At 38.5% G+C, this 23,332-nt stretch overlaps 1 protein-coding gene across 1 annotated transcript in view; it reads left to right on the top strand.

Moving 5' to 3' along the window:
• Positions 1-23,332, top strand: part of LOC109986846 (A disintegrin and metalloproteinase with thrombospondin motifs 7) — a 75,124-nt gene that overhangs the window by 21,371 nt on the left and 30,421 nt on the right. Inside the window, exons 5-15 of the mRNA XM_020637691.3 lie at positions 879-962; positions 2,124-2,248; positions 2,840-2,989; positions 7,227-7,370; positions 14,247-14,391; positions 18,669-18,761; positions 19,306-19,451; positions 19,739-19,908; positions 20,029-20,162; positions 21,969-22,089; positions 22,710-22,954. Of these exons, the coding sequence (XP_020493347.3) occupies positions 879-962; positions 2,124-2,248; positions 2,840-2,989; positions 7,227-7,370; positions 14,247-14,391; positions 18,669-18,761; positions 19,306-19,451; positions 19,739-19,908; positions 20,029-20,162; positions 21,969-22,089; positions 22,710-22,954 (1,557 nt within the window). The remainder of the gene's footprint in view (positions 1-878; positions 963-2,123; positions 2,249-2,839; positions 2,990-7,226; positions 7,371-14,246; positions 14,392-18,668; positions 18,762-19,305; positions 19,452-19,738; positions 19,909-20,028; positions 20,163-21,968; positions 22,090-22,709; positions 22,955-23,332) is intronic.

The following is a 23,332-nucleotide window of genomic DNA, read 5'->3' as shown; positions in this document are numbered from 1 at the left end:
AAACACCTGGGTCTTATTGTCTATCATGTCCTGATGATGACTCAGTGTAGCCGAAACACATATCTCTATACATCCCTGATGAGTAAAACATTTGTATACTGCCTCAGATTGCCAGTTTTTTCACCATGAACATGCAAGGACTTAAGGTGATGTTGTTACAACAAGCTGTAAGAGCGTCAACCTTTTTGTTTTCTTGGCTTGGTTTTGGTAAAACTCTGAGAATGTGTTGAATGAAATGCTCTTAAAGCTTTGATAAGAAAATGTCAAGGTTGTTGATAAAATACTGAATACAGCTGCTATTCGTGTCTTTGTTTACCTTTTTGAATGACTCGCTTCATCTCGATTGATGCTTAAAAGAAATAATGAAAAAGAAATAAAATGTCCAAACAGAATAGAGGAGTGAAATGTCAAAAGGTTTCTTCATTGTTTTGTTTTGAACACAATCATAAATGTTTTTAAGTTTATGCATTTGCCTTGAAGTGGAAATCAAAGAGTCAGATTAAGAAGTTAGATGTCAGGGAATGACTGACGTTGCTTTAATACAAAAGTCTTTCTTTTTGAAATAGAAAGGCAAAGATACCAAGTCTGAATGTAAAGATTTGGAAGTTGTCGAATACATTTCTTTTCTTTTTAACTCATATTCTTTTGTGGAAACTTTTTCTGATATATCCGAATGGATGATGAATGACAGCCTCGTGCTATTTCTGGGTCCTTCATCAGTGACTAAAGAACTGTAAAGAAAACTAATTATATGGAGAAATTGTACATCAGCACATATAAACTATTAGAATTACTTTATCTACTGTCTCTTGTTTCACAGTAGGTGGTGACCATATTACCTGTAACTATTTAATGGATTCATTTTTTTCTTTTTACAGGTGGCGAGTTTGTTCAGTGATGCCAGTATTGGAAACGCAATCAACATTGTGGTTGTTCGACTCATCCTGCTGGAGAAGGACGAGGTAAAAATGTCTGGTGTAAACCTGAATCCTCTCTCAGACAAAAACTGTACTCCTCAAATGAGTACGTATTTGGCTGAGACATGTTAATTACATTACATTTTGGGTATTTTGATGCTAAATCATTATAAACCATTAAGATATAAATAATAGTCTGAATTAAACTTCTTTGGATTGTTGACTTCCAACTGCCTGTCGAGAAATTGTTGAACTTCTGATCATTATGTTGACAAAGATAAAGGAAAATGTGCGACTTTTTACACATCAAGTATACCTTATGAAAATGTCTCTCTGAGTTCATGTTTACAATGAATGAGAAAAGTGAGTCCCACTTACTGTGTTGTTGTCAGAGCCTAATTTACATGGATGGGATAGATATAAAAGTTGTTTTAGTCAAGGCCTAAGGAAAGAAGAATGACATACTCTGCTTATTTAGGTGTCACATAAGCATTCTGTGTCAATTTACGTGCAATGTGAAGCTACAAGCTAACTACATGTGCTAACATTAGCATGCTAACACAACAATGCAGGCAAAAGGCTAATGCAGCTCAAGCCGAGGACAGTTTGGTCCACTGCTTGCACTTGACTCCTTCGTGCGAATGCGAGGGGAGGGGAGTTGGAGGTGTGTCGCTACAGGAGATGGGAGGTTTTAGTATGGCGGAGGTGTCGCCAAACCAAAGTTTGTTTTTGTTCAATGCTGGTGCTCAAGGGCGACATCTACTGAATGAAAAAGTTGCACATTCTTCCTTTAAATCTGCGTGCAAAAACAACTGTTCTTTTTTTTAAAGATTTATATTTGGCCGTTTTGTGCCTTTTTATTGTAGAGATAGGACAGCGGATAGAGTCAGAAATCAGGGAGAGAGAGAGAGTGGGGAATGACATACAGGAAAGGAGCCACAGGTCGGATTCGAACCTGGGCTGCCCGCTTGGAGGACCATAGCCTCCTTACATGGGGCGCGTGCACTAACCAATCCAGCGCCCCAAAACAACTATTCTTGAATATGTAATGAGCGATGACTTAAAGGCCATTACCGGGTAAAAAAAAAAAAAAAAAAAAAACAGATCAGGAAAAAAAACATCTGAACATAGAGTAGTTCTTTTATTACATTCTCCATCACATATCATCTGTGCTTTCACTTTGATTTGTCAACTTTTGGTGAATAGGATGACTTAAAGATCACACACCACGCTGACAACAGCTTGAACAGCTTCTGTAAGTGGCAGAAGAAACTCAACATGAAAGGAGACGAACACTCGCTGCACCATGACGTGGCTGTTCTCCTCACAAGGTAAATAAAAACCTAATTCTTCTGAATCCTTTATGAACCTGCTCAAAGTCACGTTTAGATTTGACGTCTTTTATCCTCTTTCCTCTTCTGTTTTTGTCTCCCTTTCTCTTCTCCCTTCAGTAAAAAGACCCCATAGAATTAACTGGACTTCCCTAGCAACCATCAGCTTCTCTTAGTAACGGTTTATTCTTCTTAACAACAGTGTTGTGTTGAGGGATAGCAGATGCCTAATTGACCAATTAGATTCAAGTATTTTAACACAGCTGTGTAATAAATTATATTTACATATGAGAATACATGTATCAAATTGTTTCCCTTTCAAATGTGAAAAAATGTAGAAATTCAGATATTTATAAATCACTTAACATTAACTGTTAGATTTAGAAATATAAATGCAGGCTAGAATTCACATTAGTAAGATGAATGATGAACCAATATTACATATTATGTGAGTGTTTCTGTGTTTATGCTGTTGCTTACCACCCCCACACCCCTCCCCCCCCCCAGACACTACCGCTACATTTAATCGATCACTTCTTTTCTTCAGCTTGTCAATTGTTGATTATGTTGCCCTACTTTCTCTTTTCACAGGAAGGACATCTGTGCATCCATCAACATTCCCTGTGAGACTCTGGGTCTGTCACATATAGCGGGCATGTGTCAGTCACATCGCAGCTGCAGCATTAGTGAGGACACCGGCCTCCCTTTGGCCTTCACTGTAGCCCATGAGCTAGGACACAAGTAAGCTTTCACTGCACACTTCACATGTTCAGACAGTCAGGAGGAGACATTCAGGGTTAAACACTTGAGATTTACTAAAGCAGCAGCCTTTAACTTAGACTGGTGTTTACTTGTTTCTGCAAGGCACAAATGCAGTTCACATCTCAAAGACCGACTTTGCTAAGTTGTCATACTTTACCTTGATATAGGACAAAACAAAACAAAATTAAACCTTTTTCTTTCTTAAGAGGAAAGTGTGTTTTTTTTCTGACTGAATTGAGAGTTGCTTTTATTCAGCTCTTAGTTTTATTAGAGCACAGGCCCACTTTTCTTTTGACACAGCATTCTTCAGTTCATTTGGGATTGGCTTTTAAATAACTTCACTGTAGACAATGGACAGTTTTGTTTCTTCTTCTTTTTGTGTATTGTCACTTTTTTTCAATTTGCCGGGTCTACTTGTTCAAAGACTTCTCCTCTTATCTTCTCTGTGGGTGTGAAACTCCATCACAGCAAAAGAGGGAATGCGGTTGTTGCTGTAAACAGAGGAAAATAGACTTTCTGTATCAAAGAGTTAAATTTATCACGTTGTTGTTCTGATTTCCCCGTCTGTCCATCAAGATTTCGACATTGACATTTTTTAATCTGCAGTAACGTATTCATTGAACTTCTTTATCGAAGAACTCCCTTCAAAGGTGTTGGCACAGTCTCCTTATAATTAGCAGGCCACCCTCTTTAACAATCATTCTTTCAGCCTTTTAATAAGTAATTCAACAATTAGTGCTTAAGTGTTTTTTTTTTTGTGAATTATAAGACTTGGTAATCAAAAGGAGAAATAGTATTTGTGCCACGTGCTGGAAAAAACTAGGAGGTGGACCCAATTGCGGATATAAAGAAGAATTATTTATTTAAATCAAAAAGGCAAAACAAAAACTCAATATAGAAACAAAGTCCAAAACTTGGAATACAGAGCCACAAGGGAAAGACAACGAACGACCACAAGGATACTCTGACAAACACACCGACATAACTACAATGAACTGACAACGAGAGGGAAAGGAACACTGAGAGGACGGGGGTAATCAAACACAGGTGAGGACAATCAGGGCAATCAAGGCTGGAGGGAAACCCTCCACAGGCAGGGAGAAAACACAAGAGAAGAAACACTGAGGACAATACAAAATACATCACGAAACACTGAAGACACAGAGAAGTCACCGTAAACAATACACTAGAACATAGAACACTGGGAGAAGAAATGACCAAATACAACAGGAAACACTAAAGACTAAACTATGAAACATTAAGACGAAAACACACAAGGGAAACAAGCAACACTAGGATAAATAACCACAAGGAAACCTAGGCAATTTGAATGAACAGAAACAGAAATGCTTTCTCAGAATAGATATAATATTCCAAAGATAATTTAATTCTTGCAAGTATGAAAGAATGGAGGTGAATTTGGAAAGTGAAAAAAAAAAAATCAGCAATTGTCATGCTTGTTATCGTCGTCAGTGGGGTAATAAGGGTTAATACAGAGAGCAATCATTCTGTCACATTGATCTCTCGCCTCATTTTTGATGGACTGCATCTGCCACAATGTGATAGCAGAAGTTATCTTGAGCATTTTACGAGCAGATTGTGTAAAATATGAAGCACTTCTACACTCCCATGTGTTTCATCACAGTTTGAATGTTCTCAGATTAAAATGTCATGTTGAAATATTCCTTTGATTATTATTATTTTGACTGTCAAAGCAAGTTGCTCTTCTCTGGGAGTCTTCAATATTTTAACTTTTATTCCAAACCATAAATCTCTTTCATAATGTCGGAGAAAATGCACTAGAACTTTTTCACACTCCCTGTTTTGTTTTTCATTGCAGCTGACTCAACATTTTTATTTGAATTCTCAACACACCCACAGGAGGCTTTTGAGAGAAACACTTAAAGGCAGGGTTGGTAATTTAAAAAAAACTAGCATGATTTCGAAAGTAGCATTCTCTCAGTGCTCCGTCTACACCCACCCCCTCCCCTCTGTGCTCCCTCAAAAGCCACACCCCTCACTTACCTGCACAAACGCCATTAGTCCAGAAGCAGACCTCGGCTCATGTTTTGAGTGTGGGCTCTTCATGGGGTGAAGAACGAGCAGGGAGCCCTGATTGGTTCATCAGATTGGTACCTCATGGCAGACATTGGTCGAAGTCTTTACATGCTACAGATTACAGATTTTCTTTGTTCCTTTTTCAGAGCACATGAGTTATTCATTTCTCTCAGGACCTAAAGACAGTTGAAACCAAAATCTTAAAAAATGTATCCAGAGAAAATTACCAAACCTGCCTTTAAAGTAAAAATAAAGATAATTAAAATGATAATAGAAAGATAAATAATGAGAGAATACATTAAGAATACAATGACAAAAGAGGAGCAATGTATTCATGAATGACATACATGTGTGAGCTATAAAACAATACAGGAATAAAACAAAGGCAACATGATCCGACAATAAGCCAGTTGTAAGCTATCACTTGAACACTGTTGTTCTGATTTGAGCCATTGTTTGCGTCCTCTGTTGAAAGCGTTACTGTTGCTCTCCAGTTTTAAGCTGGTAGGTAGAAGTTTTACCCACTTTGCGGAGAAGGCAGACTGACCAGAAGAGGTCTTATACATGGGGACAGGCCTTGAACATGAGAATGGTCGACCGAGGGAATTACGTAGCTTTGTCAGTGATGTCTGAGGCTCCTATACTTCATCGACCCGTTTATATCAACATGCCTTTTGCATTTAGAATAACATCCGCCTCAGAATAACTCAACTGGACATCAATCAATTTATTATAGCGTGTTTATTAATAGCTTAATTGCTGTTGTGGCCCTTCAAAAGTTCCTTTCAATCCTCCTTTTACTTTATTCTACAGCACCTCTGTGTGGATGGCAGCTCGCCCTTTCTGACACTTTATGTTCATGGTTCTTTCAACTATAGCTTAATGCATAAACATGAGCTGGATTGACAGGAGTCTCTTGTGTATATAGGCTTCCAAGCAGTACTCCCTTTAAAGAAAAACACATTTTATTGTAGCTGCAACGGTGGATTGACATCATTAGCATTCAAGTGTAACAGTTCAGGTAGGGGGTGTGTGACGTTTTGTTACCTTGTTTAGTTCAGGCCCTTGTTTTTATCCTTTGAATAGTTGCTGCATGAATCATACAGAATGTCTCCTCTTGATTTACGACTAAAGATAAACATTGAAAGTATGTTTTTAAGATGTGATTTTAATTTTTGTCTTGACATTATCATTATTCCTGTCTGTCTATATGTGCTGCCACTGACATGAGCTGCTCAAACTGTTTTTTGTTTTTGTTCTTAAAGCGATGTCATAGAGCTATTCTATGACAAACCTTGCAGCTTGTATTGTTGATGAACTCATTGATTTACTAAAACTGGTGATGCTGGGCTTAGGAGAGCAAGTGTATTTTTTTTTTTTACACTGTGAAACAAACTTTGACTGAGCATAGAGTTTCAAGTTATTTGATCAGACGTAACCTTTTTTTAGTTTGAAAAAAAAAAGCACAGTAAATAGTGGACATGTTGACCCTCAAATCTTATAATAAGAAGAGGTCACATGAATGAAATTTACTTAGGCTTCAATCATGAATTTGACCTTCTGCCCCCTTGAGTTTTAAGTGTCAGATTAGTTTGCTCAACTCTCTTCTCATCCCCAAATCCATCAGGTTTGTTTTTGAAATATGATATGCAAACTCTATTTTTTAAATAGGGGACTGATGTTTTTTCATTTCTTTCTTTTTTTTTTTTAAATCCATGATGAAAAGCACTATTCACTGTACCGGGGGATTGGCTTATTTGTAATCAGCATTTAGCTGCCATTTGTAGAAATGTTCTGAAGGTGACTGCTTTCCCCTGCAGCTGTTATCCTTGCTGAGCTCGCAGCGTTTGAAGTGCATCATGTGTTCCATGATTTGAGGACATAAGCAGTGTGTAATTAGCAGGGAATTGCTCATAAGTTCATAAGCGATTGACAGCGTTGACTTTGTGTACCTTTATCGCTGCTGTGCACAGGTTGCCTTCACATCGTAGATCAACACTGCTGCACACACATCAGAATAGATTCATTCAAATGCTTTTTAAGAATGTACTGTACATGCTGTGCAGACCAATGTATTTGTTTTGTTCCCTTTTAACCATGTTGTGCCCACTCACTTTCATCTCTCTCTCTGTGTGTGGGATGTGCTTTTATGTCACAGCTTTGGGATTCAGCATGATGGCAACGGTAATGACTGTGAACCCATTGGGAAACGCCCTTTCGTCATGTCTCCACAGCTCCTGTACGGCACCTCACTGCCCAGGTGGTCACGCTGCAGCCGCCAGTACATCACCCGCTTTCTGGAGTGAGTGCCACACATGATGCACAAATACACTGCTTTCAGTTTGTGACACTGACTCAGTTTGTGTTTTTTAGATTCAAGTTTACTGCTCCTACAACTTTTTGAAATGCACTTTCTTCACATGTATACTGTATAAAGGAGCAGACAATGTTGGGAGGTTTTCAATTGATGAATTCTATTCAGTAAGAAGATCTTTGTAGGAATGTGTCCTTGACTCAAAAAACATTTTAGTTTGGGGCACTCTATTGGATCATGGTCATGAATCACAAGAAAATCTCCAAGGCATCCTTTTCTTACATGATTAAAATGCCTTCATTCTCACAGTTGGTCATGTAGACCTAATAAAAAACCTGTCTTATCAGAAGCACGATAGTTCACAAGTAAGTTTTTCTCAAACAAGGAATTTGCCCTGAGAAATTGTTGCATAACCCTTAACAAAGAAACGGGCAAAAAAGTGATCAAATGAATTTAAAAAAATCACTGTAAGGAAAGAATACTGAATAAAACAAGTAAAGACAAGAAAACAAAATCACTTTATAAAATACAACAGATGGCCAGTTTAGTGCAAGAATGTGCAAACAGTACTTTATTCAAAACATATTTTTAGTTTGCAAGAAAAAAAACCCTGATTGGTGTGTTAGTGTGACTCTCTGAGTCAGATGTGTTGCGGAGATGGGGAGGGCCTTAAGGCTTGATATCAATGTGGTCTGATCGCCTTATTAATCAAGCAGTGATGAAAGCTTTTCATACTGAGGCTTACAAAATATCAGTTCAGGTCACAATTAAGTGTTTGTATAATTGACATAGGATGTGCATCGTGCAAGACAAATTTGATGTTTCATGATTTATAGCTAGGCATGCATCAGGCAAATACTTTTCTCCTGATATAGACCAGGCTCTCCGCCGACATTAGGCAAAAACTCAAAACCATCGCTCTCTGTGCAAGACGGTCACCAAGCTGAACCAAGTCAGAGGCCAAAGCCCCTTTTCGACCGCATGAACTTTCCCCCAGAACTAGAGATTTTTCGAGGAGCTAAGTGCATTTCAACCACAGGAACCAGGGTCTACATATAATTTAGTTCTGGGGTAAAAGACCTACCCCTTAAAAAAAGACCCTGTTAGGAGGGTAGTACTTTCTAAAGGTCCAGGGACTTTGGGGGCCAGGGTATGCAGCGCTGAATGTCTCTGATTGGTCAGGCACAGAGGTTGTCCAAATTAGATTTTTTTACAAACAAAATCATGATAACACCCTTACTAGATGTTTAGACGAAGGTCGTTTGTTAACAGCAACAACTGTGAGAAGGTTTATTCTGTTGGGATACGATCCATGAAAACAATTGAAACAGCTATAAACCTTATTTACAGCAATGTTTCACTTTTTTGTGTGGGTGCTGGGTGGGTGGGGGTCCTAGCTTTTTTTGCATACAAGAAGGGGGGCTCCAAGGTGAAAAGGTTGGGAACCACTGCTTTAAACTAATGGTTAAGCAGTTAGAAGTACTCCACCAGACTTCAGAGAGAAGCAGCCCCATGCGTTTAAACTCTTTTGAATTGATGTAATGGAAGCAATACAAAAAGCAAATACGATAATTCATTTTTAATTAAAGTGTCATTCATTTTAAACAGCTTAAGTAGTCTACATGTCTTTCTCACTTACTGTATTGATGCCTCAGTTAGATAAAAATACTACATGTCTGAATATTTGTCTATATCTATCTGCAGCAAAGCGTGTGAGTGTCTGTCATCTATACAGTCAGCTGCTGCTGTCAAAGGCGTGCACTGTGTTTCTGGCTTCAACATGACGTGTGTTGAATGTCTGAAATAGTTCACTGTAGTTGCCCCAGTTTCTCAGTGCCAAGCATCTGGAATCCATTTAGTGGGTGTTCAGCTCCTCGACAGCATTGTAGCTTCCTGACTTCACTGTCAGAAAAACAAGGGCCGAAGGGGCGGTATTTACACTGGTGGGAGTACGCTTCACAAAGGCTCCTGGTTTGTGTGTGTGTTTGGGACTGTGTGTGGTTCTGTGTATGTGTGTTTCAGTGTCTGTAATTAATAAAGGATACAGAGAAAAATACCTCAGCACATACACCATTTTGTACGCATTTCTAAGTAAGGTTGTATCAAAAGGACCCTGCCTGATTGCACTAACGAGGACTTATTGATAGATTTTTTGCTTGGCGTGGCTTTCAAAGTATACATTGATAAGATTTTAATCAGATTTCTCTGTCGTCAGTATTCCTCTAGGCAACTCAAAAGGCCAGGTCCAGATTTTTTGGCTTAATTAAAAAATAGTTGAAAAGTTTCACACAAGTTTAGGACAGAAGGGGCTACAGACAGACAGAGACAGGACTGCCAGCTTGGCATGTGATGATTTTACGATATTAACTATCTACAATAGTGTGAAATATTCCCATAAGCATATTTGTCACTTGTCAAAATCAAGTAAAAGAAATGCAGTTAGCTTTAAGATACTTAGTGTTATTTGATAAATGTATGGAATATAATTAGGGCCTGATCGATTTGGGATTTTTGGGGCCGATATGTGATAAAGATACATACAGATATATAGGGTATACACACATTTATTGAGTTGTTCCCTCAAATGATGTTACAGACACTTAGGGAAAAGATATATAATTATAAAAAAGACAGGTTTTTTTTTTTTTTACAGTTGAACAAAATTCTTTATTGGCCAGAATAAAAACAGTGCTTTGAAAGACTAGTTTCACTTAGAAATGAACAGTTATAACAAAAAAATACATATATGTACTGGAAATAAACAATAAACAATAACCTTCAGTTGACTAAACCTAGTTATATTGGCACGTATCGGAGCTAAAATTAGCCAATACCAATAGTCAAGTCACATGCTGCCGATTAGTCGGTCAGGCTCTTATTATATTGTCTCTTAACTCATCTTTAATCTCTTATAGCTAACAGTTGTGAGTCCAAGTAGAACCTTTTGGACAGTATTTGACTCATTGCCATTAAATGTAGTTCAGAAAGCTCAGTCGCTGATATTCCCAAGAGTTGGTCCCCCTCACTGTTCTCTGTGTATGGGATAATGCAATATGCAGTTGAAGACATGTTGATTTGTAAAAGAAAGATGTAAAACATGCTAAACATCAGCATGTCAGCATTCAACAGAAGTAAATCCACAACAAGGCTGGTGACTGCTAGTCTTGTGTCCTGGTGCATTTATGAATATTATACAGCTCATTTGTCTCCTGGAGTCCCACATTAAACAAAAAGCTTGACTCAATTTAAATGTCTAAATCTGCCCTCATAAACTCGAGTTTATCAGATTGTGGTCAGAAATAATTCTTCATGTATTAAGGTTGAAATAAATCACATTTAATTTGGAAGAGATGATATTTTTAAGGAAGAGATATCAAGTTAATATGTGTTCTGCCCACCAGCGTCCTCCACTTACAGCCAGTCAATCCAAAACCACTGACTCTGCTCTGATCATTTTCTTCACAAGAGACTTGACTGCTGATATGTATCTATATCTGTCTTCTAAATGCCAGCGCTGTAATCCACTTCCTCTGTTTTACCTTGTTCTCTGGCCGCAGGACAAGGCGTCTATTGTGTATGCTGTCCCGCCAGCCTCTGCGGCTCACGCTGCTTCAGAAGGTTTTCTCTGTAGGTGTTATTTTATGTGGAATGTAGAAGGTCATCCAGCTAAGTGGTGAAGATATTATCACATAGATGAAACACTCAGAAAACACAATCACTTTTTCCTCTTCAGATGCAAATTCTGGTGAGGCTAAAGAGGCCGAGTTGGAGAAATATAAAATAATTTTCCTTTAATTTGTGCAAAAAGCTAGAGCCTGACGATATCTCACACATAACATGGATGATCCCAATTCATACATTGATGGTATGTTTGCTTTGATGTTAAAGGATTCTGGAAACAGTCAATTGATATGCATACACATTTCCAGGAAAGCTGGCTTCAACAAAGGCTGTAGGAACTCAGAGCTGCTTTTCAGTACAGAGGCACTCATGGAGAACATTTTAATTGCTGCTGTTCTGTTGTCGGTGTGAGGTGACCTCAGATCAATCATTGTGTTGTTGAGTCTGAAACAATCATCCTGTGAATCATTTGAACTGATGTGTCTGTATTAACAATTGTAAAGGTCGCACATGGGAGTTAAACATTTGAACATGACGAAATGTACTGGAGAGTGTAAGGTTAAAATAGTTAAAAGTAAAACAGATTTTTTGCATTGGAAAGACTTTGCTCAACATTTAATAACGTGTGATTTAAAAATCACAAAGAAATTGAAGCTACTTCTGTTATTTCATAGCTACAATGGATGAATTTACTTACTACTTTACTTGTGTTTTTGTCACAATAAGCAAACCCTATCTCACTGAACAAAAGATCATCACCTGACTGCAGTTTGCATCACTTCTGCAGATTTTTCTTCCCGTTTGAGCATCTTTCAGATTGTTGTTTTGGTTTGCAAACCTCTTGACTGTTTGGCTCACTCTTACCGTTGTTTTTAATAAAACTACTCTTATAAACTCACAGTACAGTACCTATCCATAACCAAGCAGCGTAAAGAGGACTGAAACGTACCTTTAACATATGCATTTATTCAAATCTGCTTTGTATGATGACATAACGTTATTTCTACAGCTTGTTGTTCTGCCTCTAAAAGGCAAAGACCAGGCAATAGAAAATCCAGTGCAGGCTGTACGGTAGTGGATTTACAATGTTTTGCATACCTCTAGATGGAGAAGTTATGAGATCGCACATTTTGTATGCAATGTCTTTTTTTAATCCAATGCTATTTTTTTTACCACAGGAAACACATAAGGTAAACATCCTGAGCAAAATATTTACATCTTGTTAACAGCTGCAAAGCCCACATGATTTTTTTTTCTATTTTCTTTTCTTGTCACAGTATAGAGTTATTTAATCGTAGCCGCATCACTGACAGACCTCACATTGATGGTGCTATCTCTATGTTAATTTAGTGCAAAAGCCATCTACACATTGAGGTTATTCTCCATTATATCTGTGCCCATTTTTCCTCTCAGGTTCTCAGGGCAGAATGTCAATCGGCGGCTCTTTGCACATGTCCGCTTCACTCAGACTCATTAAACCTCAATTTTTCCTGATAATATAAGACTAACATGGTAACCATGTCTGCTCATTTGTCTTCATCACGTCACTGAGGACTGTCAATTTCATCTCCAATATATTGTATTTTTGACTTTAAAAAAATGAACAACTTTCCACATTTCAACTCTGAGCATGCCACTCTGTGACAACTTGGACGGATACAGTAGGGTTACATATGCGTTTGAAATTCATATCATAAAGAATACATTTATTACATGTTGAAAGGCTCATCATGATCTCATCAAAATTCACTTTATTGAGATTTAGACGCCAGCATGAAACAATCAAATGATTAATCTCTAGGTCAAAGATTTGATTCCTGTTTATGACAAATTCAATATTTCACATTTTGAGACATTTGACAACAGGAGATGAAGGCATCTTTCTAAGTGTATTCTCTTTCTTTGTTGATTTCACTGCTGCCTTGCCGTTTTGTCACCTGTATGAACTGATACATCAGCGACTTTCCAGAGGACATTTTTTCTCATCTGCTTTCATAAAACATGCACTTTGCGAATCTGTGTTCATTAAACTGAGTTATTTCCCTTGACTTCTCCGGTCTCTTTGAGGTAATACAGTGGTGATAAACCTGTAAGGAGCACATTATTTTTGTGCTGCATTCAGAACCATCGTGACTGATGGAGTTAAGTGTAACTGGCCATGCTAATGGAAGGACGTAATGAGACACTTAATAAAGAATGAAATGATGCTCTTTGCTGTACTCCATGAACTGGAGGTCGCTTAAATGGTAATTCTTGACATTTTTCCTGAAGCTAATGTCAAAACCAATTTCAGACCGTGTCAGTCCAACTACCCATGCTTCCACTGTCTGTTAAACTATTTTCACTTTAACACTCCTGCAGAACTAATGACTGTGTCACCTATGAATATCTATGAAAAAAAACTTTATTTGGCAGGGACAGATGCAGTACACATGGAGAACTGAACAACAATTTTACAATGCACTGCACCACAGCATTTATAGATAATACTGATGTCCAATATCTGTCCCTCAAAAAGGCTTTCAATATAAAATAAATAACATATATGATGGAAAAAAATATGGACAACATACAGCAGAAAAAAGCTGACCTACCCACCCACATACATATACAGTAAATAAATCAGGTTCCAGATTAGGCTGCATATTAAAAAAAAAGGGGGATAACGTCAATGTAGACAGAATTGCAAACCTTTCAGGCATTACAGTATAATTAAGGATCTTTTATTGCTCATCCCCTCGTGTATTAAAGTTGTTTAATTGAGGGACTAGAGAAAAGAAGAATAATATACTGTACTCACTGCTTAACTGCATTTCTAGATCACTGTCATTTCAGGTAAATTTACATGCAGTGTGAAGATACAAGCATAATAAAGATCACTAGCATTCACATGCTAACACAGCAATGCACCGCGAGTTGTTTTGGTTTCATGCTGGTGCTCAAGGGCGACATCTGCTGGATGAAAAAATCCTTTAAGGAGTGACCTGAAGATGATCTGTTTGAAAACGAGTGCTTCAGCTGAGCGTGTTTAATTCACAAATGTAACATCACTGCACTTGATGTAAAGGGTAATTACTTATTCTGTGCAGGTGTAGGTATTAACATGCTCTGTCAATTTGGACAGAATCTTGTTACCCTTAATTCTCAAAGCTCCTTCAGTTTCTGCTTGTAGAAAAGCATCTCTGATGTTGATTTCATCTATGTGTATATCAAGAGACTTAACCAGATTCTCCCCCCTGACAGTCGCGGCTGGGGCTGGTGCCTTGATGATGCCCCAGTGAAGGATAAGCTGTCTCTGAACTCAGTGCTTCCTGGGGTTCTGTACAGCGCCGCTCATCAGTGCCGGCTGCAGTATGGATCTGGGTCAGTGCTCTGCGATGACATGGACGTAAGTCTCTATTTAACAAGTACTTCATGATATAGCAAATCCACACAAAGACATGTACAACTGATTGAACAGAATGTGCCACTTATCCTTCACACCACCTCTCGCTATTCTTAATTGGACTTGCATTGCTTCTTTTATATCATAACATGTTTCTTTTTATCACCACAACTTCCTCCAATGTTCCCAGAGCTTATCATGATGTCAGCACTGTAAATGTTCAAACTTCCCCTGAGCTTCTATTGTTAATGAACTGAACTTACTTTAAATCATTTGTCCGCAGCTTCAATAATCTTTAACAACAAAGTAGGGCTGCAGAAATGTCACCTCAAATAGCAAATCATAACAGGCTGTTTCTGTGTCTGTAGCTTTAAACGTAAATGCGCTGTGTTTGACCACGCCCCTTTCTGAAAGGGTATGAGGCTTGGGCTTTTTTGCACCATGTCGTATTGTTCACAGTGAGAAGGTGGACTTAGAGGGCAGCACAAACTCCTAGCTGTGGGAGTGTCACCCACCTGGGGGAGGGGTTACTACCCTTTGTGATGTCATGAAGGGAAAATATCCCAACAGCCTGTTTGAGCACACATTTTCTGAAAAGTGGAGCAGGCAAAAGACGGAGGAGGATGAACTTTTCTCATAAATTGGGGGGTTTGTATTATTTTAAAAATGTGTTTTTGGCATGAATAAATAAAGATTATAGATAACAGTACTGTGTTTTTATAATTCTGAAAATGTTAGTAAATGAAGCACAACATTGCCTTTGAAAAAAAAAAAGTGTTACAATTAATAAGAACTAGTTTTAGCGATATGACATGTTCTCTGATCTCGATGAAGGCACGTTGTTGACAGCTGTCCCAAACAGCCACTCTCAGAGGCAGAGTGAAGAGCCAGCTGTCTTGCAGAGGGAGAAGAAATTATACCGTTTGGCTGTCTTTGAAAGCGTACAAAGAGTTTCTCTTGTTGTTTACATGAAAAGTGACAGAAAAAGTTGTGTCAAGAATAAAAAAAGAGCAAGAGAGCATGTTGACAGTGTTTCCCTTCTCAACTTTTTGACAGCTTTTTAAAAGATTGAGGCTTTTACAGGAAGGAAGTTTTGCGCTGGGATTTTTGTGCCTCAGCATTTGCATTTCACATTTGATTAATTCATCTAAAGCTGTTAATTTAAAGTTTTAAAATGTCTCTTTATCATGGACAGGAGAAACTATAAATAATTTAGCAACAACAGCTGCCAGACAGAGACCACACACATCCATTTTTTCACAAGCAATGCATTTCCTGAAATTAGCAGCATGATATGCCTATTAACACAAATTTTCACAGTGTGTGTATGTATTAATAGTACACACGGGATGGGAAACGGCTGTGGGATACTTACACCTCTAAAACACCATCTTCCTTTTGTTTTAACTAAGACATGAATGCTCGTGTCTGCTTTTTTAGCATGTTCAACAACTGTTCAGAGTTGAAGGTACAGTATTTATTTAACAAATATTATCAAACTAAAATGTATACAAAGGTTTTGTCTGTATCTTGGGCAGCAAACAAAGGCCTCTTTGTTCACCTTTGCGTTCCCTACAGTCAACAGCAACATGGGACTGATTAGCCTCATTCTAGATGAAAAACAATAATTATGAGTCGTCATGTGCTCGTTATTTTAGACACGACATGCAACAAAGGGACTTGCTCATGAAGCTCCATGATGCCATGAACAAAAACTCAAAAGGATTTAATAATCACAGCATTGTGAAGTCGTTACATGTCCTCTACACGCTGTAAAAATAACCTTTCTGCTTTGTAACATTAAAGAAAACACCTCAACCCCCAAACACATGAGCATAGACACATTATATACAGTATAAGATATAAAATATACATAGTCGTCACGGCAAACACAACCCAGGGATTATCGTAGTAGGAGGAGGAGGAGGGCTTCAGTTTTATGAAAAGGAGTCAGAGATGTATCTGATTATTTTTGTTCTTGGCTGTGGTGAAGTTGGGTGATACTCTTTCAGATTGGGGATCTGAGAGGTTCCTCTATTTATTTGTAATTTGTTCTGAAATGAGCCACATCCAGAGGAAGCTGAAAGGGACAATTCCCAAGAAATCTCCTAACAGGGGTGGAACAGCAGGTGGTCAGGGAGATCAGAGTCAGGTTGTCAGCTCTACAGATGTGTTTGAATGTCACACTCCACGTGAAATATAACAGACCAATGCTTCTGGGACCAGTGCATCATTGTGACCTTTCCCATTCTTCTTTGGAAGTAAATCTCTACACTGAGAATCAATACTGTATTTCTTTTGAGCCCCTCTCTTGGTGTCGTCAGTGACAGAAGTTGCAGGTTAATGTTAGGAAAAAGAAGAGGTATGCTGAACCTGCTCAGTGTTCAGAGTAAATTATAAAATTCTTAAAAATGCATAAAGTCAGTCCTCACAACTCAAAAATTATCTAAATGTACAGTTCATGGTAAAATATTATATATTTTTCGCATATGCATTACAAATGTCAAGCAAGAGTTAAAATAATGGAAAAAGACCATTTCAAAAATCCAGAAGGTTAATGATCAATCAAGGATACAGCCGACCTTTTGGTGGTATCAGACTTTACACACACACATGCATGCACACACACTGTCACACACTAAAAACACACAGATTTGACTGCTGTAAAATCAAAGTAAACATGGTTTCATAATCAATAAGGCTGTTGTCTGTTAAAGCCCTCACATTCTCAATGAGTTCTGAATCTGAAGGCGGATTTTTATTTTCTCTTTACCTTCAGACAGAGCCAGTGTGTCCCTTGGTTTCTAAATAAACTGAAGCTAATGGGCTTCTAGTTTTATCCTCATATTTAGTTGAGATATATATGAGTTGTAGTTGCCCTCCAACCAAATACAGTTTCAATGATTTACCTGCACATTTCATTTATAAGAAATGGTTTTGAAAATGACCAAAGTCCAACATTATGTAGGAATGAATGTTCACTGGATAGCAGGATTAGCTTTTCAGTACATACTGTTAGAGCATATTATTTTATATATAACATTCATACAGTGAAGATTTATAGATGGGGATGTACACAGTAGTCCTTGGTGGATCGCTCCATCCTGTAAACCTTATCTGAAGGGCTGTAACTAAAGAGACGACATGTTTTTCATACAGAGCCTGAACAAACAATCGGCTTTGCGGGTGAGCGTGTTCTTCATCCATCAGTGTTGCTGACCTCCTCCTCTCCCGGCATTACTGCTGAATTCAATTTAATTAGACAAGTATTGCAAATAAGCCTTGGGAAATGGCTTGTATAGAAACAGGAGAATAATATTCAAATGCAAGCTGTATGGTGCCGGTCCTTGAAGAACATTTACTGCATGAAATGCCAGTCCCCATATTAAAGGGGTCATATTCTGCTTTTTCTGGTTTTATATGCTCTTTAGTGTGTTTTCCATGTGTCCTGTGCATGTTTAGGCACATCTATTTGCAAAAATTCAAAATCCACAGAAACGCGGCTTCTCCTACGTCCTCCTGCTGCTGCAACATTAACTGCATGTAATGCTCGGTTCTAGCCCCCCTCGAAATTTTTTTGCCAGTGTGACGTCTTGTCAGTGTGAGATCAGTGATTTAAGCCCATTGGCTCGTTGTGGCAAGCCCAGCAGCTCATGTTGCACGCCCGTTAACTTCTGTAGCACGCCCACGATATGCCGCAGCCTGTGGTAGCACAGTAGTGCTAAGGTGCTAATGTTTTTGCTCTCCTCTGAGCCAAAGTGGCTGAGCGACTGACCAATTACGGCAGAGCTGACAGGCCGGCCAATCAGATCAGACTTGGCACACGTGGGGACTCTGAACGTGGGCACTTCAGAGCCTTAGATAGAGTCGGTGCATGGAGCGGCAGTACATGAAAACAGACACTTTTTTTTTTTACTTTAGCTATTGTGAACATACTTTAGTAGGTACATAGATTAAATATACGAACCCCAAAAAGGGCGTAATATGACCTCTTTAACTCACTGTAGGGCACTTAACATTGTTATAGATAAATATAATGTAATAATATATGAAGCATTCTTTGTCCTTCCATTTTTCACTTCACATCCAATATAGTGGTTAACCCTCTTTCATAAAATACTGTTAATTATTGTTTTATTTACAAAACCATTTATTATTTTTATGCTATATATCTGTTTGTTTACATTGAAGAACTTTAGAAATTGAAATCCTAGAAAAATCATGTTTGAAAGGTAAACAGCTTGTTGAGCTAAGACGCTGGTCTCCCTCTGTTTTCCTAGAACGTGTGTGGCACACTCTGGTGCACTGTGGGAACGACCTGCCACTCAAAGCTGGATGGAGCTGTAGACGGGACCAGCTGTGGAGAGGACAAGGTGAGTCTTCATCTCATGAGAACTGAAATATGAGAATGGAGAGCTTGATGAAAATGCTGATTTTGTTTTTAACAATCACCAGTGTTTGATTTCTTAACACAGCATTTTTTATAGTCTTTTAACTATTGTGGTCAATTTCAAAGTGTGAAGAGAGGACTCCAAATACCTTAAAAAACTAAAACAGTGAATGTATTGGTAATAATCATATTGAATTTTGACAGTCATGTGGCAGAATGAAGGACTTTCGTACCTTCATTAAATAGTTAGATACCTAGTTTGAATAATTAACAAGCCAGCTCTCAGGAGAAAACTCAACAACTATTAAAAGAAATGAAATCGTTTGACAACTCAAAGGGCTATTTAAGATTAAAAGGACAGTGCAAAGAAAAACATTACTAAGTCTAATAGAGAGATTAAGTGGGGCCGGTTATATCTGTATTTCTGACAAAAATGAAAATACAAGAAATAATATGATGAGGTTAGGATGAAACTTAAAGTATTTGTTTGTACGATTGTTCATGAAAACTTTGCTGGTTTTTTACAGTGGTGTATCAGAGGGGAGTGTGTAGCAGTTGGATATGAACCAGAAAGTGTGAATGGAGGCTGGGCATCGTGGAGCGAGTGGTCGGCATGCTCCAGGACGTGTGGAGCCGGAGTCCAGAGTGCCCATAGAGACTGTGATAACCCAGTGTGAGTATGTGTGTGTTTAACCAGTATCGCTGTGGGCAGTCCCCTCACTAGTTCCATTAGTGCATGTCCATAGGATCCTGTTTGTGCATGTGTGTGTATTTCTGCCTATGTGTGTGTAGCGTGTCTCAATAACAGAGTGTAAACTGAATTTCCCCTCGCTGAATTAAGTATATCTTCTTCTTAAATACATGGCAAAAGAGTTTCATCTTTACAACAGTTTTCCACCAAATCAGGTGTCAGGGATAAAAGTCAATAACTCCACACTAACCTCTTTGAATGTCCGACAGACCTGCACACAGAGGGAAATACTGCCTGGGAGAGCGACGGCGGTACAAGACCTGTAACACCCCGCCATGTCCTCCTGATCTGACGAGTTTCAGAAGCATCCAGTGCTCTCATTTCAACAGCATACCCTACAAGGGAAGATTTCACAAGTGGGAAGCAGTCATTAATAGAAGTGAGCATGTCAAACCTGATTCAAGCTGGGATAGCATCTTTTAAAAAAACACACATTTGGCTGTTATTGCATAATGTTGACCCCCTTTGTTCTGTACGATTTTCCTCTAAACTCCTCCAGTGAACCCCTGTGAGCTGAACTGCCGTCCTCTCAATGAAGACTTTTCTGAAAAGTTGCGGGACGCTGTCATAGACGGGACGCCGTGCTACGAGGGCAACAAAAGTAGAGATATGTGCATCAATGGCATCTGTAAGGTATCCACATTGTACATTCTTATTCACATATTATCTGATTGACAATATCAATTATTCATCAATAACTTCCTACACTGAGGAGTTTTTTCTGTATATCATCATTATTATAGAAATGCTACTGGCCTGATTTTCACTAAACTTGATGGGAGGGTGTGTTTTGGTCCAGTGGAGAATTAAGTTACCAACCCCAGTCCCTACAGACTGAACTACTGTCGCCCCTATTTAAGTACAATTTACTCGTACTTGTACAAACCTATGTACATGATGAAGTGTTTTCTGGTGTTTCTATGTCTAATGTAGAAGTTCTTCACAAATGCACAGCTGGTAAGGTAACTCCTCAGCTAGAAAATAATTATTTTTGATATTCTTACAAAATCAAAAAAACATCCAGTCATGAGTTGTTGCATTTGCAGATTTGCATTTCACAGAAGATATGACTCAGGTCTGGATTTATTCAAATGCTCTTTGATTTGTTCTATTTCTGTGTTGTGTCACTGCCGTGCTGCCAATCGTGCAGTATCTTGAGTTGACCCTCACCCTGTTTTCTCTGCAGACGGGTGTTATGTAGCCTAGTTGACATTCTGCATGAAAATGACTTAATAATAGAAAAACGCTGTGGTTCTTATCTCTCTGCTTTTCGCCTATCACCCTGGGCAAAAGAATGTCAGTCACTGATACAGACACTGTTTGTGTATGGAGTGGACATCAATCACAGTCTTAGTGCTCTGGCTTCATGACATTTTGTGACATTTTGGTCAGGAAACCAGCTTTTTTTTCTCTCCCTATGCCTCTCCTTCCATTGTTTAGAAAATCTGCTCTAATATTTTAGACCAATAGTCAATGTAGTACTCTCTATATTTAATCAAGGAGTTTGACTTTTGATTGTCTCTGCTTCCAATTTATCATCCTTAGAGTTAGCTCGACCTTCTATATTTTCTTTCAACCATAAACACAGTTGGATGAAATGTTCTTCCTCCAGGACCAAGATGCCAAAAAGTGAAGAGTCTGGTTCTGCTTAGTTTTTCCTTGCCACTGTAACTTTGCTAGAAGCTGCTTAGTGCTGTGATGGCTTGAGGTTGGGTCTTTGTAGATCATAAAACAACGAGTAAGGTCTTTTACCGGCTCTGTGTCTTGAGATAGCATTTGTTATAAATTGGTGCTATATAAATAAAGATTGATTGATTGATTAATGGTTCAAAATAAAAGAGGGAGAAACATTTAAGTACATATACTGTAGAAAGAAAAACAGTAGTATAAAACAGTAGCAGTACTGGTATACCCAGTACATTTATCATGCAGCTAAAACATATTATACACTGCACACATAGTGTATATATATTGCAGTGAAAAAACCTTACGTAGAAGATAAATGGATGGATAGAAAATGTAATTATTATTAATTCTACTATTGTGTGCGTGCTTGCGTGCGCGGCAGTGTGTGTGTTTGAATGAGGATTCTGATGGCTTGGGGGATTAAGTTATCGTGAGCCTTTTTGAAAGTTTATCACGGTCTAGTTACAAAAAGGGTCGGACTTAAATCTATGTGTAATCTTGAGCTACTAGTACTTGTGTACTTTCCATTTCCTGCATCTTAATACTTCAATTTCCATCTCTAAGTAGATGATCTGTGCACATCTTGAACTTCCCCTGTATTATGTAATCATTGTGCTCCTTTACTTGCACTAGATGTGAGTAGCAGCAACACAAAAGAGGACATGATCATAATGCCTTCTACATCACTGTAATCTCAAGCCAGGTTTAGTTCAGATAATGTATTATTTATATGTCTTTGCATGTCTTTGACAGAATGTCGGCTGTGACTATGTGATCGAGTCCAGTGCTGTGGAGGATCGCTGTGGGGTTTGTCATGGCAACGGCTCCACGTGTACCACTGTGAGGAGGACGTTTGAGGAGAGTGAAGGACTTGGTATGTTTTTTTTTCTTAAACTCTGGTCCAGCAGTAGGCACAGCACAGGAAAAAAAATAACATAATGAACGATGGCTAAATTCTCTCAAGATTTCCGTGTTTTAACAAGATTCCCTTCTTTACTTTGGGTCTAAACTCTTCAGAGCAGGGAGGTGTGGGAAAGATGCGTAGAAGAAAGAACATTTGAAGGGAATGGGAGGGGGGTTTGTTGCAGTAGCTCTCAAAAACTATATGAAGTAGGTAGATATATAATATATAATAAAATGATCATATTGGAACTTATGGCAGACAAAACATTTCCAGGTATACACTGTGTGTTTAAAGCATATTAAGGCCACAAATATGACTTATTAATAACTTGTTTTTCATTGTAAGCTGTTGTATAAAGCCACTGGAATAGTCCATTCAGTTAGTCATCCTCAGCATAGGTGAAAATAAATTATTATTTTAAATTCTAAATATATATGTTAGAGTGAAAACAAACAAATGAAGACTTGTGCATTTAATCCAAACGTCGTTCTCCAGGTGGAATTGTTCAGATCTGTCCTCTGTATTTATTGAATGAGTATCAGGAGAGTTTGTGGTTCAAATTCATCGACAATCACAACGATGTGTTACAGGCTATGTAGACATCGGGCTGATCCCAGAGGGAGCCAGGGACATCCGCATCGAGGAGGTGGCTGAAGCCGGGAATTTCTTGGCACTAAGAAGTGACATCCCAAACAAATACTTCCTGAACGGTGGCTGGACAATCCAGTGGAACGGAGATTACAAAGCAGCTGGGACGGTCTTCACTTACGAGAGGACGGGACAGCTGGAGAACCTGACGTCACCTGGGCCGACCATGGAGCCGCTGTGGATTCAGGTAGGATTAGCAGATGAATGCTATGTTGTCATATGTTTGTCTGTCTTTGTGGTCTCAATCAATACTCCAGCCACCTGCAGAAAGAGGGGAAGTTCTTTCAGCTTAACAGCATGAAAACAAAACGAGGAACAGTGCGGGAAACAAATCAATCAATGAAACTTTCAAGCACCCTTTCATACTTTTTCACTACGTACTCCTTACGGTCCACAGATCACAGGATTCATAGGATGACTGACAAGACAATGATAGGAGATAACCAAGGCTGCAATGTACACATTTGTTATAAAAATGAAATTGACTGTGAAATTGAGTTACAGAAATGAGCAAGAAAAAATAAATGATAAAGTAAACTTTTAGATGAATGCTGGAGCTGGTGAC

Source organism: Labrus bergylta, chromosome 3 (genome assembly GCF_963930695.1).
Source record: "Labrus bergylta chromosome 3, fLabBer1.1, whole genome shotgun sequence".
NCBI classification, from domain to species: domain Eukaryota; kingdom Metazoa; phylum Chordata; class Actinopteri; order Labriformes; family Labridae; genus Labrus; species Labrus bergylta.
This window is presented reverse-complemented; position numbering and strand designations above follow the sequence as displayed.